The 26,997-nt window shown below is 42.3% G+C and overlaps 1 protein-coding gene across 1 annotated transcript in view; it reads right to left on the bottom strand.

The window, feature by feature from the left end:
* Nucleotides 1–26,997, bottom strand: part of LOC102451934 (septin-2) — an 82,910-nt gene that overhangs the window by 41,745 nt on the left and 14,168 nt on the right. The window contains exons 4-9 of the mRNA XM_075898295.1: nt 24,155–24,241; nt 23,318–23,441; nt 10,104–10,238; nt 9,526–9,643; nt 3,075–3,176; nt 1,986–2,131 (exon numbers count right to left, since the gene is read on the bottom strand). Of these exons, the coding sequence (XP_075754410.1) occupies nt 1,986–2,131; nt 3,075–3,176; nt 9,526–9,643; nt 10,104–10,238; nt 23,318–23,441; nt 24,155–24,241 (712 nt within the window). The remainder of the gene's footprint in view (nt 1–1,985; nt 2,132–3,074; nt 3,177–9,525; nt 9,644–10,103; nt 10,239–23,317; nt 23,442–24,154; nt 24,242–26,997) is intronic.

Below are 26,997 nucleotides of genomic sequence, written 5' to 3'. Positions count from 1 at the left end.
TAATGAGAAAAATTTAGTCCTTCTACTGCAACACTCCACTTAAATGAAACCTTCAAACTTGTAAGTTATACTCTAACCAACCAGTGCATGAGGGATAAAAAATAGTAGATCATAGCAAACAAGGGTGGATTTTATTTAGGGGCATGGAAGAAACAAGCACAGCAGTACAGAACAGTGAACTGGAAAATAGGTGAGAATGATACTCCATGAGTACAGTCCTAAGGTAAATTCAATCACACAACAGGTGTAACAGGTTAATTTTAACGCACACTGCCATCATTTGTCACAAATTTGTAACAATACAGCTGTCAGTCTACTGTGACTCAAGTTGCAGACTACACTCTCAATGAAGACAATAAGATTGTTAAATTTAGATTAATTACCTAATTGAATAGTCAATGGGATTTCTATCAACTATTCAATTAGTCTATAAGGGCACCTCCACCTTTGAACTGTAGCAAGAGCTCAGCACGGAGCGCGGGACTTCCTTTTATAATGTACAAGAGCCCCAGTGGGGAAGGAAGCCCCACAAACAGTGTGGGGCCAGGCCAGTCGGGAAGTGCCCTGCTGGGGCTCTTGTACATTTCAAAAGCAGAATCGCAGCAGAAGCAGCGCACGTGGAGACTGCTTTAGTCCCTGCTTGCGCCATTTACGCTGTGCCTCTACCCCCTCTGCCACACGCGAAGACGGTGTTGGGAGGAACTGGCTTTTAAGCCAGATTCCCCAACAACAGCTCCTGCTTCCCCCTCCTCCCCTTTCTGCCTCTCTCTGACAGAGGCAGTAAGGGGGGGAAGTGAATAGTCGCATCACTAGTCAACTATCTGATAAGCTTATGCTTATCGGATATAGTCAGCTAGCCTCGTACATCCATAGAATGCAATAAAAACACTTAAAAATTTTCTGACCAAATTTAGCACTGAAGGCAAGGGAAGAATAATACTGACTGCAGACATGTCCAGGACAGTCAATGTGCAATCTCCCCCTTTTATGCTGCTATGTCAAGGTAATTTATCCATACCTTTAATACCCCTGCGCTATTCTATTACTGGACCTCCTGTGAGCAGAAACTGCTAATTATGTCCAATATGAGTTTGGAGTGACCGTAGCCCCATAAGTGGCCATTTAAGATGGTTACAACATGATCAAAGAAGAGTGAGTCTCTCATGCCAAGAATCTCTGTGAAAAAGCATTTGGTGACCTATCATTCATGGAATGAGGGGAGGAGATTGTTATAATAGGATGCTACCTGAATTAAACAGATGCAACAATTCCTTTATAAAATGAAAATTTTAATAATAAACACTGTCTTGTGCTGTGATTAGTATTTGTAATTTGTACTGAGGTAAAGTGCAGACCCAGAGGCCCTTAAGCCTCAATCCCGCTAGCTCTGCATGGGTGGACACCTGCACACCCACTCTGCTTTAAAAAACAGGACTATGTTTTTTGTTTCAGCTACACCAGACTAACACGGCTACATTTCTATAACCACTCTGCTATAGGCATATTATGAAGATTCCAATGAACATCGGACATCATTAAACTACACTGCATGGAAAGAAACAAAAAGTAAAATGTCAGTCTATGTAGACAAACACCATGGTACACTATAAGCCTTCTTGACCTGAGAAAAATTTTTTTACTTGCATTACTAGTAGCTTAGCTAGGCCCAAGCAAGGATGCTAGAGATAACTGATCAATTCTTAAAGTTAAGTTTTTAAAAAATGGTGTTTGTATTATCACAGATAAGTGGCAAAGAGGTTATTACTCATGTATGTTAAATAATCACATAGTTAGACATACAGACTGCATCTCTGTACATAATTTTTCCTTGCTATGAGCAAATGAGTACAAAAATAGAGAAAGCAAAAGTAATATGGCTAGGCAAAAATGACATCTGTGTACCTAAATGAAAAAGAATCAATCAAGGTCATCTCTTGGTCAAACAGACATATAATGCCAAAGATTAAACAAATGCCTTCACTTACACCAGCATTGTGCGCAATTTAAGGAAGTCATTGTGCTCTGGATTCTCAACCTCAACCACTCCCCAAGGGTAAAGGCGACCTCGGATTTTTTTTCCTTTCACCTCAATAAGTTGGTTGGACCCAATAACGGCAAAGGGAACACTAGCCTAGATGAGACAACCAAGCAAAAGCAATATAAGTCCTAGAGAAGCATGGAAATGTTATAGCACTGAGGTTACCAAACCAATGCAATTAAAACCCTTAATATCAGAGAACAGAACAATGCCTAATCCTATTCCCTATGCTATACATAGCAACTCCTCATTATTAAAAATTGTAACCTTATTGTGATCAGTTTGTCTTAACAGTTACATAAAGGAAAATTATTTACTGGTTTTTTTTTTTTTTGGTTGTTTGTTTGTTTTCAGTTAGGACTCTTATTGTTTTAGGAGCTTTTTGCTTTTGTTGAAGCATGGTTCATATGTGCCTACCATCTGACAAATGGCCCATAGAAACTTGTCAATTATACTTGAAAAACAGGAAGAGAGAGTTAGGATGACAGATAACAGATAGCTACAGACACTCACAGTTTAAAGCACGCTATAAAGATTTTACGCGATGATATCTGTAGCACAGACATGAGTAACAGAAATAAATTATGATCTTCATTACTGATTTAATTTTGTGAGGCAAGATAAATATAGCAACCAGTCAGATATCTTTGCCTTTCTCTACCTCTGATCTTACCTCAAATTCTGTCAGAAATTTCAAATTAAGTAAAAGAGAAATATCTCATTCTAGCTTAAAGTGGGCATCTGATTACATTTTGAAAAATTAACCATCTAGCACAACTGGACTTTAGATAATCCAAGACTGGAATCAAAGGGAGTACTGGCAAGGTCAGACTGAAGCGTTTTATTACAGCTGCATGAAAGCAGTATATGTTATACTTGTTTCTAAGGACTATCATCACTCAGTTATATAAGCGTGGTCACAAAAATATTCAACAATTACATAATAACTGAATATATAATCTGTAAGAATCTATAGCTTTATAAAACAAGACAAACTAAATCATCAGTCTTTTCAAATATCAAGGAAAGAACTCACCTTCAGAACCCTGGTCTGTTCTTTGAACTCTTCATCTTCATCAGAGTCTGCATCAGGCAACTGGTAAATCCTAATGCCATGCTCAGCAATTTCATCCAGAACCTGAAGGGTTGCAGGGGGAGAGAGGTGCAGAAGTTGAAAAGAGAGAGGTAACAATCAAGTTCCTATCTGACTAGATATCCTCGGTTTTAAGTCTATGTACACAAGGTATAGGTCTGCCATCCTAATCCTCTTATTATCACAACAGGAAACTTAGAGAATGTGTCCTTCACTTAAATGGCTTCACCAAGCAATGAAGTCAGACAGGAGAACAATTTACATTTCATCTTTGGTTTTCTATGCTTGCCTACCTGGTGGTTACCTGAAACTGTTTTTGCTTCATTGGGAATTTGCCTCTATTTTAAAACATCCATTGTAGGTGTGCTGGTCTAGGGATACTAAAGAGACTTAATATCCTCACCCACTTTGTGTCTACCTTAAAACTTGGCTTTCACATTTTATCTCCAGTCACTAAAAGGAGGCTGCCTGGGCCTTCAATCCACAAACAGAAGAATGGCACAAAACAAGTAAGTGTCCACTTAGTAGGTTTAAGGTATAGGAAACTAGTAACTGAAAAATAATTACAAGATCTTGAGAAGACTGAAGGAAACCCATATTAAGGTTTTGTAGGACACTCATGCAAATTTCATTTCAACCTGATGAAATTACATCTCCATACTTGAAAGCATTGCAGAACTTTGTTAATGAATACTATTTTAAAAAGGACAGGTGCCAATCATGCCATCTTTCAGAGAACATTTCTGAAGACTTGAGACATTTCTAGGGAGAGGCAGGCCCCCAACCCACCCCTCTCTGCCAAGGGCCCACCCCCACTATGGGAAAGGGAGGAGGAGGAACAGCATGCTTTGCATGTGTCCCCCACCACAACCACCAGAGGGAGAGAAAGAGAGCATGTGCACCCCGGCATCCTCGGATCAGCGGGGAAGGAAGAGGAAGAGACTGAGCCTCCCTACCTTTGGGAGCAGCAGGGAGGGACGGAAAAGCCCCACATAGATCAACCTGACCCAAACCTCCCCAGGAGCAGCGGGGAGAAAGGAGACCATGTAGCTCCAGCCTCCCCAGCCCCAGAGCAGCCAGAAGGGAGGTAGCCATGCAGACCAAGCTGGCCCAAGCCTCCCTGCCCCCAGGAACAGTGATGAGGGAGAAAGCCACATGTACATCTATCATCACAATGGGACAGGTAATGCTAGTTAATATAGATTCTCTTTTTCAGCAGGATAGGGATGTTAGCATATAGTTGTGTAAACAATTAACCAATAAGCCTGGACTTATCAGTTAATTCTATCAACTGCATACACTCCCCTCTCTAATAGAGGCAGTAACGAGGGGAGGGGAGGAGAAGCAAGAGAGATGGGAGATGGTGCCTGTGGAGAGTCGGCTTTTAAACTGGCTCTCCATGAACACCCAATCCCACAGAGCTGCCTGCCCTTCCTCACCCTTGTCACTGCTGCCTCTGCAGAACCACTTGCCTTCCCCTTGCTGCCTCCCACAGATGGGCAAGCACTAGCTTTGTGGATTCATGGATAAGTAGAGCTGGTCAAAAAATGCTGAAAATTTCAGCAGGGAAAAATCCTACTTATAAAAAAGACATTGAATTATTTTTGTTCATTTTTGTTTGCTTTTTGGAAAATAAACATTTTTCACAGAAAAGGTTTGTTTTGCCAAAGGCCCAGTTTTCCTTAAAAAATTGACAATCAGCCATGATACAGTTCAGTTTTTAATTGGTATGGTGGGATACAAGCTCTGTTGTATACTTCCCTATCTCCAGTCTTGCCACCTCACTGGAAACAAGAGTTTGCATTACAATGCCTGCTTTCAGCTTTTTTTAAAACTGTATTTGTAGTCCTCACAGTTGCAGAGGAAAGCCAGAAAAATGTGAAGCACGTGCACCCTAAAGGCTCAGACACCAGGTGGCAAATTAATTTTTCTTTGTTTGAGTAATGAATTTTATGTCGTCATTGTAAGACTAAGGCAGCTAGAGCTGAGACTGTTCCTGGGGCTGGGGCTGCAGTGTTTCTGTCCCAGTTGGGAAAGTCATTCCGCTGCCCTGGCCCCAGGAGCAGAAGGATCACAGACCTGGCTCCAGCCTTGGACACAGGGCAGCTGCCCACCCCAGGAGCAGCAGGGCAGCCACCACAGAGCCCTGGCGCCCTCTCCCCCCACCCAAGCCCAGCACCACCAGCTTCCTTCCACAGCCAAGGAAGGTGAGCACTGCTACGCGGCTCTGCTAAGGAAGTGAGTGGAACTCAAATTCTTTGTGTACACCTGCACAGTTGCACACCCTAGAGGGAACTTAGCTGGTTGACCTTTCACATCCCTATTGTATTCTTTCACACATAATTAGAGAAATTTAAAAAAAGAGGCCCTAGAGAGATAAATATGGGTCTTAAAGACTGTTACTTATGTATCTTCTTCTCCTGCTTTCCAGACAGAGGCAGAACAGTAAATATAAATTCCAACTATGTTAATGATTTGCTTGTTCCATAGTTAATATTATTTTAATCCCTTGCTATCTCTTCAAAACCACTATTCTCTGTTGATCTTTAAGTCTATTATGACTTTTTTTTAGGCCCTAAATTTTTTGTAGGCTCTAGGCATCGCGCCTGTTGGATAATCCTGCTCTGGTGTGAACCTATAAACTACACACACAAAAATCCTAAACTGAGAATTTCCTCCTATAACATTGAGATTTTATTCAGATAAAAGAAAATACAGCTGTTCTTAGCATCACTGAAAAACATGAATCTCTCTGATGGAAAGTAAGCATATCATCTTCACAGTTATCCTGGATGTTCAACACCCTAGGAACTGTAACTCTAGAAGCTACTCAACGGGTATTCTCATGGCTGCATTTACATTAGCAAGTCACCATCTATTTACAACATCAGTGCAACTGAAACTGTCATAGCCCCAGCGTAGACCTCCATAATGTTGTGAAAGCAAGTTTTCACACAACAGTAGTAAAGATACTCAAATGTGGGCCACATGAATGTTTACAGTGTAATTATCACATATGTTGAAACAGGAATTAAATTAGTTACTACAGGACAGACAGTACAGTACTGTACAGCTCCTTGGTCCACAAGAGATCTTGCTCTGGAACCTGAATTAATATAATTTGATCCCACAAGTTTTGTGAAAATGCTCTCTGATTCTACAGTTTGTATTCTCAAAATTAAATGATTTCTACGCCTTTTATTAATTCAGGGTGGGAGACTAAGGTTACACTTAAGAGTCCTAAAATCTTTTCTTGCTGTGCAGAGTGTAAACAATCATTTTTAAGGTAAAATATAATACATTCGAAGACACAACAGCTCTGCTGTACTTACATGGAAGTCTCCATACCCTCAACCTTCTAAACTTTTAGAAAAAAATACGCTAAATTATCTACATGCCACAATTTAATAAAAGAATATGGATATCTAAGGGGTTATATCTTGGGTTTCAAATTTGGAAGTAATGTCAGTTTAAAAAGTTGAAGTACAGCTTTCATTTATTTTATTTTTTATTAGAAAGATGGATTTTATGTAAATTTCATTTTAAAAATCAAAACTAACTCAAGTTCGCAAAAGCGCAGCAACTAGTCAAGGTAAAAATTTTGATAGGGGAAATATCAAACCCATTGCAACTGAAGACAAAACATAGAACAAAGGATATTAGCTTGGAACCACATTAATATAGATTCTAGTACTATTCTGCAGAATGCAGCATGATTATTGGCATTTATACTGCCATCTAATGATGAGACCTGCATAAGTGGTATAGGTGAAGCAGTACTGCAGTTTGTTGCTTCTATGTAGATGCATGGAACAAGAAAGCACACTTAACCTGACTGAGATTTTAGAGATAAAAATGCAGCTGAAACAATAGAGGGAAAGCCAACAACAAGGGATGCTAGAATATATTACAGCTGTTAAACCTAGTGCTTTCCTGCAAGGAAAAAGAATTGCAATAAAAACAAACTGTATTTTATGATTTCAACAATGAAACAGCATTTTGCTTCTTGAAATCGTACTTTTATTGGTCTCCGGGGGTTCTGTGTTCCAACAGATTAGCCTTCCCATGGGAAATTAAAAAAAGTCAAAATATTAGTTCCCCTCTCATGAAGTCATTCTTTTGAGCAGGTTTCCTTAGTGGCTTTGCATGGCACAGCTTGTGAAACCGCCTTGCAGTTCTTCCCACTCAAGAGTTTCTTTAAAAAACAAAAAAAAACCTCTGAATTCCAGCAAGACAAAACAGGAATTACTCCAAGCTGGGTTTCCTTCACGAGCACCACCACTGATCTTTTTGCTTAGTTCAAAGAAACTAAACAAAAACACTATCTTAGATTAATCGCCAAATGGCAGAGACATCTAAAAAAAATATCAAAGCTGTTCCAGTAAAGGCAGATTTTGATTTTTATTCTTGATTAGAAATTTTGTAACTGAGATGTTGTTAGTTAGAATAATATACAGTAGCTAGACTTTCAAAGCTTTGGAACCACATTACACATTTTGCTGAGTTAAACCATTTATACTGACCTCTACCAGTAGACCAAAAATAATTAAAATTAAGTTGACTTTCCGTTTCTTAATAACGCCATTGCAAACAACAGTTTAGGAGCCACTTATATTTTTATGGAGAAGCAACACATTGCTGTAACAACAACATCCTTCAATATAAGTCAAGGCTGTTGTTTAAGATTTGTTTATTAAAAATGTGATGCTACAAACTGTGAAGGCTGGATTAAATATGGACTGATGTGAAAGAAATATAAGTAAGGTTTCATAAATTCTCATCCATTCATTATAGGACAGTTGTTAGGATTTGCTTCCATTTGCTAATATTGCATAAACTATATATTTACCACAAAACCTTAATCTAATGTCTCTTATGCTATGTAATCCAATTTAAGGATGTTTAGAGAATAGGTTTGCTTGCTATCTGTATTTCACTGAACAGCTGCTGGTTATACCCTCTGTCATTACTCACAGTGGAACACCACATAACATGCATGTTTGACACTAAAGGAAGCTCACTAAATAGCAGGAGAAAGGAGTGTTAAACAGAGGATGTTCAATCCAGGATACAGAGCAATGACTGAATTACAGTCCCAGCAACTACTGAAACCTGGTTGGCACACATCCTGTGATGTTTAACAAGAATAGAGCTGTTGCATTTGGAGAAAAAGGCATGCATGATATAAACTTTTATATCAGTTTATGGTTCAGCTGAAGTAATTATTTTAGCATTGAATCATACTTTGTAATTACAAGGACTACTTTAACATTACACACCCAAATTCTAACTGCTTAAGTACTCAGCCTGCTGCCAAAGGCAGAACTAGGAACTTTAGCTCAGGCGACCATGCCTGAAAATTGGATCTGCACAGCTCATTTAATAATCCAGAATAAACACGCTGAAAGATCAAATATAATTTATGTATATAAAAAGGTAGCTCCCAAAGGAATATGTTAAACAGATATAACTCCTCTCACTCATCAGCCACCCCTACCGCACGCAAGAAGGTCTCACGCTATTTTAAGTTGTACAATCAGACATAGCCAAGAGGGTTGGGTTTTTTCCGTACAAAACTGCAACACTTAAAATTCCAAAAGCTAAGACAAGACTTCTCCCAACAGGGTTTAAAAGTTTCATTTTTAATTTAATTAAAAGAAAATCTGATTACTTAGATGTATGGAATTTTATAGAATCAGTTAATAAAATAAATACAAATAAAATAAATTAGCAACAATTCAATTTTCTCATTCATTATGGAAACTAAGTCTGATGTGGTAAAATTTAAAAGGCAGTAAACAACAAGAATAAAGATGTCCACAACCATAAAAAAAATATAATATCACTGTGAACCCACCCTAGCAGAATATCAGCTGGAAAAGTCCACTCTTAGAAAGGTTTGGCAAACAAGAATTAAATAAAGCATGTAAATCTTTCAGAACAGAAATATTTATTAGCTCTATCTGGAAAACATCCTCCTTAAGTACATCCGGATAGTCATGCAAACAAATAATTGCCTATTAAAATCTGATGCAGGGAGACATGTTTTCTGTAAGCTCATTGCTATTAAAAGAAGCATCTTGATAACACATTTAAAAATCACAGAAAAGAGCTTCTATATTCTTTTGGGACACACACACACACACACACACACACACACACACCCCCACCCCCCCACCCCCACCCCCACCCCCACCCCACCCCGATGTATTGCTGTAGTTTAGAGAAGTGCCAGTGACTTCAAGGGAGTTACACTGACTTATACTATGTGATGGTCTGGTCCTATATCTGAAATGTTCTGTCACTCAGCTAACAGTGTTAAAACCCTTTCAACTTGGGTTATTTTTACGTGGCTACTGTCATTTCCAGGATCCCATTTTCTTGTTATATTTACCCTTCTCTTCAGCCTCTCTCTCTCCTTCAGTGTTAAAGTGTCAGCCTTCGCAATCACAGGGACAATGTTGACTTTTCCATGAAGAGCTTTCATGAACTCTACATCTAAAGGCTTCAGCCTACAAGTAGGAAGGGAAAAAAAACAAAAACAAATTAAACCTAAGGGACTACTAAACATACATATAAGAAGTATCCAGATAACTGCACTTGTTCTAACAATATATACAATTAGCTTTTAATTCAAGGTAAACAATCTGTTCCGTAAATTGAAATGATTTGAACACTTTTGTACTGAGCCAGTCATATAAGGATTCAATTGTAATTTAAGTTTCCATCTCCATAGTATAAATATTACCAGTTTTTATGTTTCTGAGAATATTAACTCCTCCATATTAAATTCCTACTGGAACAGAGACAAAGCAAAAGGTCATTAAGCCCAAAGTCTGTTTTAATTGAGTTGGCTAACTAACAATTGGGGCAGTAACTCTATTAATATTAAGCTTAGTCTCCAAGGCAGGGAAATTACCAAATTCATACTAAGAATAAAACACCATAAAATACAAGCATTAATTTTCTTACCCATGTCCAAAGGGGGATATGAAGTAAAAACAGCAGTGGACTCTGTTGTCTATAATGTGGCGCCTGTTCAGACCACTCTCATCATGAAGGTATCTTTCAAACTGAGTGTCAATATAGTGGATGATTGTTTTGAAGCTGCGGTAGGAAGAAAAAAAAAAAAAGAGACATCTTTATAAATATTTAATTATTTGTGCCAGGGAAGAGAGGAGCAAAGAAAGAATGTGTACTCTAATACCTCAGAATACCTCAGAATAGAAGAACTCAGTTTACTAATATTGTCTCTTGTAAAGCACTTTGAGGATGAATTTAAAAAAAACAATTCAGCATGTGAAACACAACAGGTTCATTCACACTCCCTCTCCCACTAACTAATCATCTCTGGAGAAACTTTAAGTTCATTTCTTTTGGATAAAAAGGTTAACTGCAAGTTCAGAGACACACTCAATGGTGAGACAAGACAAAGCCAGGAACACTGTGGATGTTTTGTTTGTTTTAAACCAGCTGACAAATGGCATAGCCAGGATATCCTCTTGATTTGCAGTTTGACAACCTTAACCTTAGAACTGGTTTCTATAGTTACCTATAAAAATTCTGGCATTTTAGTTTGCTTGAACTGAGTCTAAATATATTTGAAAGTCATGTGCTCAAAAATCACGTGATTTATTAAGCTATTTTTGTCACCCTCCAAAAACCTGCTGGTAAATTCTTACTTAGCTCAAGGCAATTTAAAACGTACACTGAAAGGAAGTAATGGAATGTCACCTTAGGTCTGATATATCACAAAACAATGGCTGTTAAAGGTGAAAAATAAAAATAAGGCTTTTGAAAACAAAATATATACTAGAAGATTTGTTGTCTTCTGAGCACTCCAAGGTGTACTAGATGCCTCAAAAGAAATATAAAAAGATATATCCCTTGTTCAAAAGTGTTAATTTAAGTAAGTTGGGTGTGACAGCAATGAACAGTGAAGGGAGTAGCAGTGGTCCCCAACCTTTTGGGGCTGCCAGGCGCGGGGCTACTCACGCGCCGGGCACCCGGGGGTGAGGCCACGCACAAACCCGGGGCACGGCCGTGCACGTGCCTGTGGGCATGGCCACCCATATGGCGCACGCCCATGCGCCACACTCCTGGGGCTGGCGCTGCTCCTGTGCCGCACGTCCAGGGGTGGGGCTGCCTGTGTGCCGGGGCCAGAACAGCCCATGCGCCGCACGCCCAGGAGCGGGGCCGCCACCGCCCCTGTGCCGCGCGCCCGGGGCCGGCGCCACCCCTGTGCCGCGCGCCCGGGGCCGGCACAGCCCTTGCGCTGCGCACCCAGTGGCAGGGCCACCAAAATGCCGCACGCCCGGGGCCAGCACTGCCAATGTGCTGCGCACCCGGGGCCAGCGCTGCTCCTGTGCCGCACGCCCGCAGCCTAGGCCAGCAGAGCCCTTGCACCGCGCGGGAAGGGCCACCCAAATGCTGAGCACCCAGGGGCAGGGCCACCCATGTGCTGCGCACCCAGGGGGCCAGCACAGCCCATGCACCGTGCACCCGGGGGCGGCCCTGTTCACTTGGTGGGCGCACAGAAATGGCCCTGCACGTTGGGGACCACTAGAGTAGAGTGGTAAACACAAACATAAGATTAAAGCAGATATTGTGTGTCATGGATACATTTTAAAATGTACCATTCCCTTTTCCTCCAATTAGATAAACTTTAAGGCTGCGTCTAGACTGGCAAGTTTTTCCACAAAAGCAGCTGCTTTTGTGGAAAAACTTGCCAGCTGTCTACACTGGCCGCTTGAATTTCCGGAAAAGCACTGACGATCTCGTGTAAAATCGTCAGTGCTTTTCCGGAAATACTATGCTGCTCCCGTTCGGGCAAAAGTCTTTTTCTGAAAGACTTTTGCGCAAAAGGGCCAGTGTAGACAGCACAGTACTGTTTTCCGCAAAAAAAGCTCCAATGGCGAAAATGGCGATCGGAGCTTTTTTGCGGAAAACCGCGTCTAGATAGGCCACGGACGCTTTTCCGCAAGAAGTGCTTTTGTGGAAAAGCATCCATGCCAATCTAGACGTGCTTTTCCGAAAATGCTTTTAACAGAAAACTTTTCCATTAAAAGCATTTTCGGAAAATCATGCCAGTGTAGACGTAGCCTAAATGTAAATTTTCTGTTGTTGGGGAGAGGGGAAGGGTTGAGGAAAGGAAGTCCCAGCTCCAGCCCAGCATACCCAGCCATCAGCCTGGAAGGGAATTCCCTGAGAACCCTATCAGGTGTGACTAAATAAAAGCTGGGGGAGTGGCAATGTTCAGCAGCTCTGAAGAAAGGGGTTTGCAGCCCACCACCTGTCCAAAGACCAACAACTGGGAACTGCTGCTGCAGTACTAACTTCATTCAGATCATCCATAAGAATGTGTCTACAGCAGGGGTGGGCAAAAGGGCCACTGCGGGCCTGACCTGGCCCAAACAAGCTGATCTGGACCACGGAGGCCCTGACACTCCCCTCACCACCAGGCCAATTAGGACCTGCGAAGGGCGGGACACTTCTAAGCACTACATGCTCCTTGCAGGACAGGGGCAGGGTAGGAGGAGACTTTGCAGACTCCCCCCACCTCCAGCCCAATCAGGGCTTGGGAGCAGGGAGAGTGCATGAAGTCTCCTCCCATCCTTCAAGGGGCTCAGCAGTTGAAGTCAACCACCAGCTGCTGCTTAGCTGACGGTTGACTCTAAGCACACCGCTCCCTTGTACGGCAGGGAGCAAGAGATTTTACATGCTTCCCCCTCACCGGGCTCTGACTGACCTGGAGGCAGCAGGGAAAGCACACAAAGTCTTCTCCCACTGCAAGGGGCACAGGTGCCTAAAGGGAACCGCCAGCTTTTCAGAACAGTTCGTGGGTCTCTGTGGAGAAGCAAAGGCTTTGTGCCCTCCCCCACCCCCAGACCAATCAGGTCTGCAGGTAGGGAAGCACTGAAGTGTCCTGACCATGCCCCTTCTGCCTAAGGCCCCACTCCCTTCCAGGGTGGCCCTGGACCACTTAATTTCTGAAGTGGCCCCTGTTCAAAAATTATTGCCCACCGGGCTCGGGCATATCCCCTTTCACTGTTGGCTATATCCCCACGTGGAGCTTTAGCTCTGACTTAGGAGAAAAAGGGACAGAATGATACTGTGAAGGTGGTACCCTCCTCAAATATCATAACATTTTTTTCCCTTCTTCTCACAGAAGTAAACCAAGACAATCTCTCTCTCATGTCTTAAATATTGCAAGCACAAACAATATAATTAACAGCCACAAAAGATGTTTGAGAGAGAAACACATCTACCTCTATGTCTGAAAATATCATGATAAACTGAGCCTGGATCCTGAAAGTTACCAGGGCCAGGACAGACTTCTTGTTGAGGACAGTTTCTCTCTCGCAACTCAGTCATGTTTTCATACACACAGAAATAAAATTAGCAAGTTTTAAGCTTTTTGATTTACTGGTTAACTCTCATATATATCTGTTTACTTGGCATTTGATGGGCATTTCTTCCATGCCTTATTTATTATCTGTATTATTGTAAAACATAGGTTGCAATAGGCGTTTGGAAGACACACTGTGGTAAGCAAGGGAGCTGACAGGACTGCCAGGACCTTGGGAAATGTGGGGAATCATGGCTGTGTGCTCCTGAAAAAGGAGGGGCTTCGGGCAGAAGAGGCCAGGTTGGGGCAGCCAGCTCCCAATGCCAATGGATGGCATGATGCGCCCCCCCCCCCCACTGGCCGGAGCTCACAGCAAGGGGCTCCAGCAGCAATTCTAAAGTGCCTGGAGCTCTGGCCGCACCACTGCTGTAGTTTGTTCCCTTTGCCCCTTTTTCCACTCCACCCCCAGGGAAGCCTGGTGGAAAACCTTCAAAAGGAAAACTACAGCAACCTGGAAATACATGGAAGATGTAGGTGTCTCCTTTGTGGTACAATCACCCATTTGTAAACTGATAGAATTAACAAGCATATTTCTATTGTCTCTCTCAGTTGTACTTTGCTAGTTATACATTTTGCTAGAGAGAAAGTACAGAACAGGGGAGTGTGTTTTACTTTACTCATTTTTAAGCCCTAGCACTTGTAGTACCCAGTTATGTCAAAAAGAGGACAACACATTTTTTTTGTTATTGTTGTTGATCTTTTAAATAGAACTCCCTTTAGCTGGTGAAAGATAATGAGAATGAAGACACGAATATTAGAACAAAAACCAAATACAAACAAGGGGAAAACACCCCTGATTACAAGTTTCTATGGCAATGTAATACATTTACATGCAGTTTTATAGTCCTAACTGCTGTAATTTTTCCTATAAAAGTGGCATTAGTGTGTGGTACCTTGATTTCCGGGAAACACCTGGCTTTGCACCAGTATGCTTTCATTATTTAGAAGACAGCATATCCTGTACTACCTACCATAATGGCAAACAAGGCAATCACTACACAGTTCATTGGAGAAACATGAAAAATAAACCTGAGCTGCCAAAAAACACAAATTCAATTTCACATAAGCCAGGAACAACAGCACCGATAACTATCAGCAAACCAGTGACCTGCCACATGGAACAAAGATGGAACACAGAAAATATACTGAACACCTATATCTAACAAGTGAGTGTGGGAGCTGTGTTGCTGTCAGCAGTCTCTTTGATGACTGCCGAGGCCAAACCTGGACTGAGGAAGACTGCATGCAATGCAATCCGCTGCAAAGGCAGTGTTTAATTATTTTTGGAACTAAAGCAACTCGTGTTTTATCAGGATACTGAAATAATTTCTCCATCGCTCTTCATAAGCACGTATTTGTAAACTAGAAGATTATTGTGGTGTTGCGCATGTCCTTAACTCAATTTTTGTTTTTCTTCATTTAAATCATTGTTCTGAGGTAGGGCTGGGGATGAGGGGTTCAGTATGCAGGCTTTCCTGGGAAGACTACTACTGGCCCTCTCTCACCACAGCAGCTTGGGGCCAGGTGAGAAACCCTTCCCCGTGGCCACTTGAGCCCCAGTGGGCATTGCTAGGAGAAGGGTGCATGTACCCCAGCCGGGGCAAGTAGACATTCATCTGCCGCCTGCAGTCCCCAGCCAGAGTGAGGAATGGTGCAAACTGTACTCTTTCCTCTGGCTCCCTGACAAAGGGGAACAGCCTGCAATGTTCCCATAAGTATGCAGGGGAGCTGCAGTCCACCACCACCACCACCCCTAAAGGGCAGCTGGGACAGGAATGTTCAGGGATGCACAGCCCCAGACCCAGACAAAGGGAGAGGCATCCCTAGCTAGCCTCTTTCGCCTGCCTGGTGATTCTGTTTCACTTTTGTATGGTTTTATGCAACTCCTATATATGCGGGGGAGCTTCAGGCACTCTTCTCCCACCCCCACATACAACCAAACCCTCATCTTGCTTTAAGTTATGATAAGAGGAAGCTGCATACCAAATGTGGTGGTCCTAGCTCTTACTGTTTAAGAGGAGTACTTGAACAAAGAGATGGACAAACAGACTAGGTCAGAGGAAATTATGATATCACTGAGAAGAGGTAGTCATGCAGAGACTCAAGTCAAGACTTAGGCTATGTCTAGACTGCAGGCTTCTTTCGAAAGAGGCTCTTTCGAAAGCATCTTTCGAAAGAGCATCTTTCGAAAGATCGCGTCTAGACTGCAGGCGGATCTTTCGAAAGAAAAATCCGCTTTTTCGAAAGACAGCACCCAGCGAGTCTGGATGCTCTCTTTCGAAGACGGCCTCTTTACATTGAAGAACGCCTTCCTTCGAAAGAGGAACTTTCAAAGGAAGGCATTCTTCCTCGTGAAACGAGGTTTACCGCCATCGAAAGAAAAGCCGCATTCTTTCAAAATAATTTCGAAAGAACGCGGCTTGAGTCTAGACGCAGGGGAAGTTTTTTCGGGAAAAGGCTACTTTTCCCGAAAAAACCCCTGAGTCTGGACACGGCCTTAGGCTTGTATTCAGGGCTAACAGTGCAGTGCTAAACAGGGATGTGAATGGTTAATCAGTAAATATCACCAGTACCAGGTGATGCTTACCAGATACAGTTAACCGGTGAGCTGGAGCAGCCTTGTCTGTCTGTCTGCACTGCAGGCAGGGGCACTCCAGCCTGACCAGAGCAGCCTTCAATCACAGTGGGACAGCCTGGCTGGCAAAGACTCCACCCGTGGCAGGGGGGGAACCCTTCCTTGCCCATCCTTGTTTAATCCATTAACTAGTAAAACATAACGTTTAACTGGTTAGCTGATCAACCAGGATTTTATACCCCTAATGCTGAATGGGAGGTACTATCTCCACAGTGCCATCCTCTGGCTGAGAAATGTGAGATAGTCTACACTACAAGGAGTAACAATAAATTCGACCTTACACGCTCAACTTCAAGGTAATGCAGACAGAGCACTATGAAAGTCGACATTCTTGGCCTCCAGGAGGTGTCCCACAGTGCCCCACTGGGACAGCTCTGGTTAGAACTTTCAACTCTGTTCCTCCCCAGTTGCACAAGAAAAGTCCTAGGAAAATCTGAATTTCATTTCCTGTGTGTCCAACATGGCAAGCAGACAGTACACCTGATCGTGAATGCCCAGCATCATAACTGAGTACCAGCATAAAGCATGCAGAAGATTCTGGATTAGGGATGTAATAGTGTAGTCTATTAATTGATAAGGAAAAGCTTATTGATTAATGCTATAGACTACACGCATTTCCTAAGTCAGTAAATTTTTTAGCAGGCTGGCCAGCAGCCTAGCTCAGTCCTGACTCTCATCAGGTCTGACACTTACCTCAGCTGAAGCTCTGCATTTAAAGTGTATTATGTTCCAGGCTGGAGGCAGCCTGGTTCAGTTCCGGCTCACACCAGGTCTGGGAGCTCAGTCCTTCTTTTCCCCCCCAGAGAGGGGCTACTGCCACCCTGCTCTGTTGCCTCTGTATCAGAGGCAACAGTGCAGGACAACAGGCAGCCGGTCCGTGAGGGGAGCTGGTTTTAAAACTGTCTCTCCTCACAGACCAGCTGGCACCCCATGGTGCTGCATCTGATACAGAGGTAACAGTGTGGAGTGGCAGGGGGTCCTTGGGAGTGGGGCCAAAGCACACTGGCTGCCCACCTCAGCTGCAGGGACTATAGAGTAGTTGGCTAACCTATAAGAATTCATGAGGTTAATCGACTATTCAATTAACTGACATTCAACATCCCTAGCCTGGACCTCATTGCTGCATGGGGAAAGGAATTTGTTCAGGAAGAGCTACAAAATAGGAAAAGAGGCAGATATCTATGCAAAGAACACACATGGGATGGTGGGAAAAGAATATGCCAGGCACACCCAGCAATGCCATGTTAAAATAAAGGAACGCAGGAAGGCATACCAGAATACAAAAGAGGCAAACAGACGGTCTAGGTCAGCGCTGCAATCATGCCGCATCTATGAGAGGCTGCATGGAATTTTTAGAAGGGACCGTGCCAGTTTCCCTAGCCAATCTTTGGAGTCCTCCCAAGAGACTTCTCAGGCACGAGTGTGGAGCACAGTGAGGAAGGAGGAGAATAATGGTCAGCAGGTGAATGGAACATCAAATCTCACAGACAGCCAGGACCTTTTTATAGCTTTGGAGACAAACCCCTCCCTCTCTAGGGATTTCTCGCTGATGGTTTCTGAAGGTGGGGAAGGCACATCTGGTGAGTTCCTGTTTTTACTCATGCTGCAAGTGGATTAAGGCAATTGTGTGTGAAATGTAGTAGCCACTCTGCCTACACCGGGGGGCTCTCCCAAACAGTTTAATGTGTCTGGCGACGGAGCGGAAATCTTCTCTGCACATCTCCATAAACCTCTTATACAGGTATGTTTTCATTCTTCTCACAAGGTTTCTGGGGAGTCCTGCCTCATTCTGTCCTAAATGCCTCATTCTGTCCTTACCACACCAAGCCAGCTGTAAGTGGTCTAGTGTTTTTGAGGCATAAAGCATGAATCACAAGATTCAGGTTTCTGGCCACATTCAGTCAGCATCTTTTCCTTACCATTCTGTGCCATTCAGAGAAGACTGACATCTCTCACATGGCAACCTTGATGAAGCAGGGGAAGTTATGTAACTGATACCATAGCAGTACACTTAGGTTTGCTCATCCTCAACTAAGAATGGCTTGAGCCCCTGCCATGCTGCCACAATCTGGCCACATTTCCTCCCCACAGGCTCCTGCAGGAAGGGAAAGTTTCACTCTCCCAGCAAACAGGAAATGCCAGACACACAGTCACAATGTGAGCCCCTGCCATGCCTCCATAGGCCACCTCTGCAAATGCAGATGCTTGCCTAGCTGTGGAGCTGCTATTTGCAAGCACTGTGTGTCACATGCTTTCAAAGCAAAAGCACAAGAACAAGCTCTGACTTGTCCCTTACCAAGCCTGTCACCAAACTGAGTCCAGCTGCTCCCAGATCTTTGTGGTGTGCCTGGTTCTACACTCCACAATGCAGCTCCTGTAAAGTCTGCCCTTTACTTTTTGTTTCCAACAGTAAGCCTCTGCACATTTCCCCCAGTATGGCTCCTCCAGCTGTCTATTTTCGCCTTCAGATCTGTGCTAGACATAGTAGGGATGACACGTTCAGTGAGCAAATGCAATCTGCCCACTTGGACAGGGAGCAATAAGTAAGTGGAGGAAAATGCTGCTGCAGGAGACTAGAGTGGAGCACAGACAGAGGCCCCAGAACACATTGTGGGGGGCAGTCAAGGGAAACCTTACACTCAACCCCCAGGAACACATTCCAGAACAAAAGGCTATCATTCTCATACCTGTGGGATTGCCAAACAAAGAGACTGAAGTACACCGCGTTCCCTCCTCTCCCCCCACCAGTTCCTTTCTGCCCCTTCTTCTTTATGTTTACTAAATCAAAAAAACACATGATTCCTCAACAACAGACTCAATATTGCTTGTGTTCCATGGGGAGAGGGGAGGAGATTACAGGCAAGCACACAATGCAGAGGCATCTCGTTAAGAACATGCATAACTGTCATATCGCTGTCTGGCCATTCACAAAGCTGATTTTCAAAGCTTCTTGGATTTACAGTACCCTCGCTGTGCTCTTCTTATTGCCTTCGTGTCTGGTTGCTCATAATTAGTGGGAGGCACTCTGATTCGAGTACACAGCAGACTCACAATAATGAGAATGTTACCTTCACTGAGATCTAACCTAGTCAATAAACTGCAAAACCTTCCCTTTAAACATCCAAAAGCACATTCTACTGCCATTCTACATTTGCTCAGCCTGTAGTTGAACTGTTCCTTACTGCAGTCCGGGCTGTCTGTGTACAGCTTCATGAGCCACAAGAGCAAAGAGTAGGATCGGTCCCCAAGGATCATTTCAAACACGTCCAATGTTAATTTTCAGGTCTGGGAAGAAAGTTCCTGCTTGAATTTTCTGAGCAGACTGGAGTTCCTAAAAATGTCCTCATCATGCACCTTTCCTGACCAACCCACTCTGATGTCAGTGCAAGGGCACTTGTGATCCATCAGCCCATGCAGCTCTATAGCAAAGTACCCCTTGTGGTTTATGTATCTTTGACTAGGTGGCCAGGTGCCAAGACAGATGGAATACATATCTCTATCACTCCAACACAGTTAAGTAACCCCATCATGGTAAAGCCATCCACTAGGTTCTGCATATTTTGTAGCATAAGGATATTGATTGCTTTGGCTACTTGGATCACAACAGCCCCCTTTGTAGATTTCCCCACTCCAAATTGATTCTCAACTGACCAGTAGCTGTCCGGTGTTGCAGGCTTCCACTGGACTATTGCCACTCGCTTCAGAACTGTCACAGCAAGCCTCACTCCAATACTGCTGCGCATCAGGCCAAGGGAAAGCCATTTGTAAGATTCCACGAAAGTGGCCTTATGTATGCACAACTGATCGTCCCCATAGCTGCATAACTATGTGTTCCTACCAGTCTGTGCTCATCTCACAGCATCAGAACTGATGTTCCACTGTGTCAAGAGGATCGAATGTCACCAGCATCTGCCAATCACTTATCTGAAGTCCTTCACAGAAGAGTATGTTCACGACCTTCTGAGATTCTTCCTCATTTTGGCAGGCTCTAGATAGGCTCTGGACATACTGCAGCATACGGTGCAAGATGTTTGCTATGATTGCCATAGAACTTTGTTGCTGAATAGGTTCCATACTGGGTTACATGATTACTCTGCTATGGCATCTGCACAGATAACCGGGGGAAAAGTGTATAAGAAGATTATTTGCCATTGCTTTCAAGTGGGGAGGGGAGAGAAGATGAGTGCATTATGGGACTCTGACAACATGCACCCGGAAAAACCCACTGCACTGCTTTGGTCCCATCGGGCACTGGGAGCATAACCCAGAATGCCAAAGGGAAGCAGGAATTGTGGGATAGCTAGGCACAGTGTATTGCTGTCAAAGTCGACAATAACCACCCTACTGGGGATGCACTATTTCAAATTCTTGCACACAGTGGGGACATGCATCTTTGACTTTACAAAACTGGATGCTAAAAAATTGACCTTAATAAATTCAACCTCTCTCAGTGTAAAAAAGGCCTAATTTAGCTCCCCTTCCTATGTCTATAGCTGCCCCCAGTGAATTCTTTCTGAAAAGACCAAAGCATATGCTGTGTGCTCTGACTACCATTCCTTTTTATCACAATGAAACAAGTTTTAATGGCCAAAAGTAGTTGGTGAGCTATTTCTACAAAAGACACTGTTTCTTTGCATTAATAAAGTTTCAGTACTTACATAGAACACAGATTTTTTAAAATTTACTATGGAGGAATGGAGAAGAATTTGGGCGTAAGAATTCATTATATAAATCTTCCAAAAGAGACACAGGTACTGTTCTGCAGGAAAATTGTTTCTATAATATACTCTGAAGTCACTGCTTGTGTTCTGAGAACTTACATTGAAAACTTAATACAGAATTTTATAGTAAGTTATTCAGATGTGATTTACACACTATAAAACTATCTTGATCGGAAAGCTTATACAGAGAAAAGGGGATGGGAAGGAATCTGAACATGTAAGTCTAAGAAACTTCTTAAGAGAACAAACAAAGGGCATTTGAACACAATCAACAGGAAAGTCTCATTGTAACACAATACACTATCTTAACGGCTCTTAATTCCAGCGGAAGGAAACTCAAGTTAATATTATTGACAATGAGAAAGAATGCACTGCAGTCTAGAAATATACTATACAATTATTCAGAAGTTTCTGTTTTGATTAGTTTAACACTGACTGATGGCAAGGAAACTGATGTTAAAATTGCCACCATGATTCTACTTTTGACCCTGCATTCAGTGCATTTCAAGCACATGTAAGAAAATATGGTAAAAAGTTAAACACTCCCACTTCAGAGCTGTCTTCTTGCAAAGCAGTCGATAGACAGGAAAAAATACTCTCATTTGCCAATTATATTTTTCATCATTTTCTTAAAATTTATCAGATGTGTACCACTACAAGATTTTGAAACGTGGTTTTTGATGATGGAAGTTGTATCAGCTGTTTGCCTCCTTTGCAAAAACTTGCTTTTATCACTATTTACAGTGGCATTATACGTAATAAATAAGTCACCTGCTTATTTAACATTTCTTTTCTTTGTTCAGTATTTCTTCGCTACAATAAAAATTAATAGCCGAGAGAAATGTATTTTACTAGGGGTTCTTAGCCTCCAATTGTATTGGATGTATAAATAATCTAGACTTCCTAGTAGGCATGTCTCTCGCCAAAGCTAGTAGATTGTATTTTCATTTAAAAAGTAACTACCACTGGGGTAGTTTTTCTCCTTTAAAAATAGGATGGAATTCTTTTTCCTTTCTTAATCTAAATGCATTAAGCACGAATTAATAAATGTACAGAGCCAAAAAGACTTAAACCTCTATAAGTGATTGTAATGACATCCCAGAGACAAATTCCAACCAACTTCATTAGGAGTTATATCAGGGAAGAATGTGGTCCATTATTCAGAGATTTTTAAAAAAAATATATTATGGGATGTTTTCTTAATCTATTATGGGACTTATTCTATACTGATTAGGCATCAGTTGGAGTACTGTGTCCAGTTCTGGGCACCACATTTCAAGAAAGATGTGTAGAAATTGGAGAGGGTTCAGGGAAGAGCAACAAAAATGATTAAAAGTCTAGAAGACATGACCTATGAGGGAAGACTGAAAGAACTAAGTTCTATTTAGTTTAGAAAAGAGAAGAATGACAGGGGACATGATAGTAGTTTTCAACTACCTCAAAGGATGTTACAAGGAGGAGGGAGAAAAATAGTTCTCCTTGACCTTTGATGATAAACGAGAAACAATGAGCTTAAATTGCAGCAAGGAAGGTTTAGGCTGGACATTAGGAGAAACTTCTTAACTGTCAGGGTAGCTAAAACACTGGAATAAACTTCCTAGGGAGTTTGCAGAATTTCCAACACTGGAGATATTTAAGAGCAAGTTAGATAGATATCTATCAGGGATGATCGTGGTGCTTGGTCCTGCTGAGAGGGCAGGAGACTGGACCTGATGACCTATCGAGGTCCCTTCCAGTTCCAGTATTCTATGATTTTGTACTGGAAAGGCAGGAAATAGATGATTAAGGACATGATAAACAGTCTCCTCAAACTTATATAAGAATCCAATGGTTTGGCAGTTATTTGGCTAAAGAAGAATCCAAAACTAAGAATGTTGATAAAACAAAACTCATTTACACCACAAGGTCACAGCTCCCTTCTAGCACCTCTCTCAATGCACGGACACCCTTTCCCCCCCACACACAACTCCCTCATTTGTCACCTTTCCCTACCCACCATTCTTTAGCACCTTTTCTCTATCCTTACATTCCCCCACTATTCCGATTCTGTATTTGCTATACAGAAGTGAAACTATTTGGAAGAAGATTACTATAAAAAAGAACAAAGTATGAGAACTTCATGGCTTATTTTTTTAAGTGTTTTCTTTCAAAATAAATATGGGCAAGGCTAGGAAGACACTCAACTGTGATCCCAAGATAAGAATATATTGCTATTAAAAAATAACAATGAAGTGGTTGTTTCCCCTATACATGTCACAAAATACAAGAACAATACACACTGTTCTCCAAAGACCAGTCCCATCCGCTGCATCACCAAGGTATATATAAAAAGGAGAGAACAAAACACTAGGAGTAACGTATACATATAACATTGTCAGCAGATAAATTTAAAGATTCTTCCTGATGGCTAAAACAGACATACCAGTCCTGGCTGTTAATGGCATCTCCATATCCTGGTGTGTCAACTACTGTTAAACGGAGTTTCACCCCTCGCTCCTCAATCTCTACTGTAGAAGCTTCAATTTGGACTGTTCTTTCTATTTTCTCTATAATAAAATAATGTTTGAAAACATTAGTATTTCTCTTGTCCAACCCCCCAGGTTCCCATGTACCACACTGGTTACAACTCGCTTAAGTTACACTTCCACAATCATATAATGCAGAATCCTTCAGAAAAACATGTCAAATAAACCAATACAAGTATAAGTATAATCTATGATTAACTGAAATACCCAGAATATAATGAATGGAGTAACAGTTGTATACCACATGTAACAATGCTGTGATGATAATTTTTAACATGTTTTTACAACTTTCACAAATGTGCTTGATTCTTTACAGACAGGGAGTTCCTTGCCCTGAAGGGTTTATAGTCTAGATTTTAGATATGACTACTAAAAGGTAACAAAATAGGAGGAAGTGGGAATTATAGTAAAACCACATGGTCAATTTAGACAGAGATCTCTTATGGAGTTTGGAGAGGAGGGGTTATACTCATGGCAGAATCAGCAGAAGTGAATTTGTAGGAGGGAGACACCAAACCTTAAAGTCATGAGAATGGAGTAGCTTAACCAACAGCAATTGGGAGGGCTGTTCAATGCATCAGTGGTGTGGAAGAAAAATGAAGGAGGTTTCATGGCTGAAGTCAATATCCAAATGTATGAAAAGTGAAGGGAAAGATGTGTAGGAAATAAAGTTGGAGGTGTGTGCTTGGACTAAGCGATGTATGGCCTTAACCAAGAATACAGTCAAAATTTACCTGCAGCTCCAGGAATGTAACGTTCTGGATACAGGTCAGTCAGGAATAAACTGTTAATTAAGGTGGATTTTCCCAAACCAGATTCACCTGCAAACAAAAGCATTCCAAGTAATTAAGTACTCTTATCTTCCTCAACAGCCTTCTGCTAATCCCACAAACCTATGTAGAGGAGTAAAAATAATTTGTTCAGCTAGGGTCTACCCTATCTTTTAAGATAAATGCATCAAAAGCTCAGATAAGCAATACAAAAGAAAAGAGAAAAGCACAAATCTTTGGAGTTCTCTTACATATATGAATGCATGAAAATTCTAAATGGACTCTATTCGATTTAACCATGCAAGCAAAAAGGTCACAAAAGTAATGATTGCATGTATACCTTACTCCACAGTACTTTCAAGTCTTGAATTAAAAGAAGCTGCAAAGAAACTCAAAGTATTCAAACCTTCTCTAACTTATAAAATCAGAAGCCATAACATTCAAATTCATGTTTTTATAAGCAAATCAGAACTTTATTTTTTTTTTAACTGCAGTAGTACTTCAATCTAGACACTATGCTGTGTTGATGCGAGTGATTCTCACTGTAGCTAATCCTAGCACTGTCTATAAGGATTAGGGTCACTTAATTACACTACTCAGGAGAGAATACGGGATTTTTCAAACCTTTGAGCCACGTAGGTAAACCTAACTTTTTGGTGTGTGCAATGCCTGGGTTAAGCACAAATGGCAACTAAGTTTTAGCATCCTTACTTTCAGGCTACATACATCTTACATATCAAGAACAGAAGTCATAGAGTATCTCTTAATCTTCATTTGGAAAGTTTTATAATTCTAAAAGTTTATAATCATTTTAACTTACCTGAACCTCTCAAACAAGCACGTGGGGTTTACAAGTTCATCTTTGCTACATAAATTGTTTCATGAAACTACTTTTACAACTCTTGATGTTGCTAAGCTAGTTTTAGATAGGCAAATCTTCTATTTGTCATTAACAACAATAAGACATAATAAGTTCTACACTGATCAACAACCACAAGTAGGAAACAATTTCTGTAAATAATTTCTTATACAATCTTTGGTCAATGCTATAACTGTCAGCACACAGGCTGTTTAAGTGGTTACATATGGTTCCTCCTGATAAAAATGTAATTTCCTTTCTCCTACATCCTTCTCAATAATATATAATAATTAAACAAGTATCTCAAAAAACTTCTTGACAAAGGAAAGTAATTTGCGTTTTATAAAAGCAACTGTATGGGTTTGCTTAACTAAAAGGTAAAAATACCAATGTAACTCAATAAGCCACTTTTAAATTACTTTGTACTTAGTGTTCCTTCCAATTAGACAATACCATTTTCGTATGGGGAAATTCAGTCAGAGACATCATGCTTAACGTCACACACTGAGTCGCAGTGGAAGCAGTAGAAGAGCTAGGAATAGATTCCTCATTTCAACATCAAGTTGCCACTATGCACGTACATCCCCATTTTCAGACGGGGAAACCGGTCTAAGAGAAGTTTAGTGACTAACGTCAAATAATGAGTTGGGGTAAAAACACTAGAAGAGGCAGGAATAGAAATCTGAATCATTGGCCCTTAGCCATGCTTCAACACAGGGGTGGGCAAGATTCAGGCTGCACTGAACTCACCAAGCCTTTTGATCCAACGTGTCCATCCATGTGGCAGGGAGCAGAGCCAATCAAAGTGGCTAGCTGCTTCCTGTGGCTCTCTGAGTTGCAGGGAAAAGAAGGGCGGGGGGAGCGGCTTCAGCACTCTGCCGCTGCCCCCAGCAAAGTCTCTTAGCTCCTATTGCCCAGTTGCTAAGAGATTTTGCTGAGTGCGGGGGCAGGGCAGCACAATTTCTCAAGTCCCATTGGCCCGTTTCTGGCCAATAGGAGCTGAGAGATTTTGCCTGGTGTGAGAGCAGTGTGAAGATTCTCCCTACTGCCTCACAGCACAGAGAGCTACATGCACAGCCAGTCAGCGGTTTAGGGCTGCTTCTCTTGGGGCTTGGGAGGTAGGCAGGCATAAGCCACCTTCTATTGGTGGTAAGAGGTCCCGCCACTCGGTATCTTGGCAAGACACAAGGGTGGGGAAGTGAAGAGTGCAAAGCACAAATGATGACTTTTGGTTCAGCCGGCTTGGGTGATGAGGGGAAAGTGGGTGGGAAGGCTCGCAGGGCCAAGGGCTAGGGCTGCCTTCCTGAGAGCACTGCTGGCTGGGAGCTGCTTAAATAACCACCTCCCAGCCAAAGCATGCCTCTAATACCCCACCCCGCCCAAACCCCAACTCCCACCCAGCTCTGGTGTCTGGACCAGTGGGTGGGAGGAGGCATGACTGTGGAACCAGCAGGGTTTCCCTCCCTCCTTGTCTGGCACTGGGACCAAGGACTAGGGGAAGGGATTTGGGGCAGAAAAGCCACATACCTGGACTATGCTAAATTCTCCCCTTGGAAAGAACACTTCTCCTGCACTCATGCCCCCTTCCTAAGACCCTACTTGCCAATCCTCTGTCCCAGGTCACAACCCAAATCCTCTGAACTCTCCTCCCCCCACTTCCAGGTAACAACTCCCCTCTCCATCCCAAGCTTCTACCCCTCCTATGCCCCTCCCCCAAGCCAAATCCTCTCTTGCACCTATACCCCCTACCAGCCCACACCCCAATCCTCTGCCCCAGGTCACAATTCCCTCGTTCACCCAATCTCTCTCTCAGACCCCACACTCCTTCCTGCACCCAAGTCCCCTAACCCGAGCTTCCTTCTGCACCCAACCTCTGTCCCAGATCTCACAGCCCCTCCACAGAAAAGTGTGGCCCTTGATCACTTACCAAAATCTTGGCACGGTTCCC

The sequence above is a fragment of the Pelodiscus sinensis genome, chromosome 15, assembly GCF_049634645.1.
Source record: "Pelodiscus sinensis isolate JC-2024 chromosome 15, ASM4963464v1, whole genome shotgun sequence".
Lineage (NCBI taxonomy): Eukaryota > Metazoa > Chordata > Testudines > Trionychidae > Pelodiscus > Pelodiscus sinensis.
The sequence above is the reverse complement of the archived record's forward strand: the minus strand, read 5'-3'. Positions and strand labels throughout refer to the sequence as shown.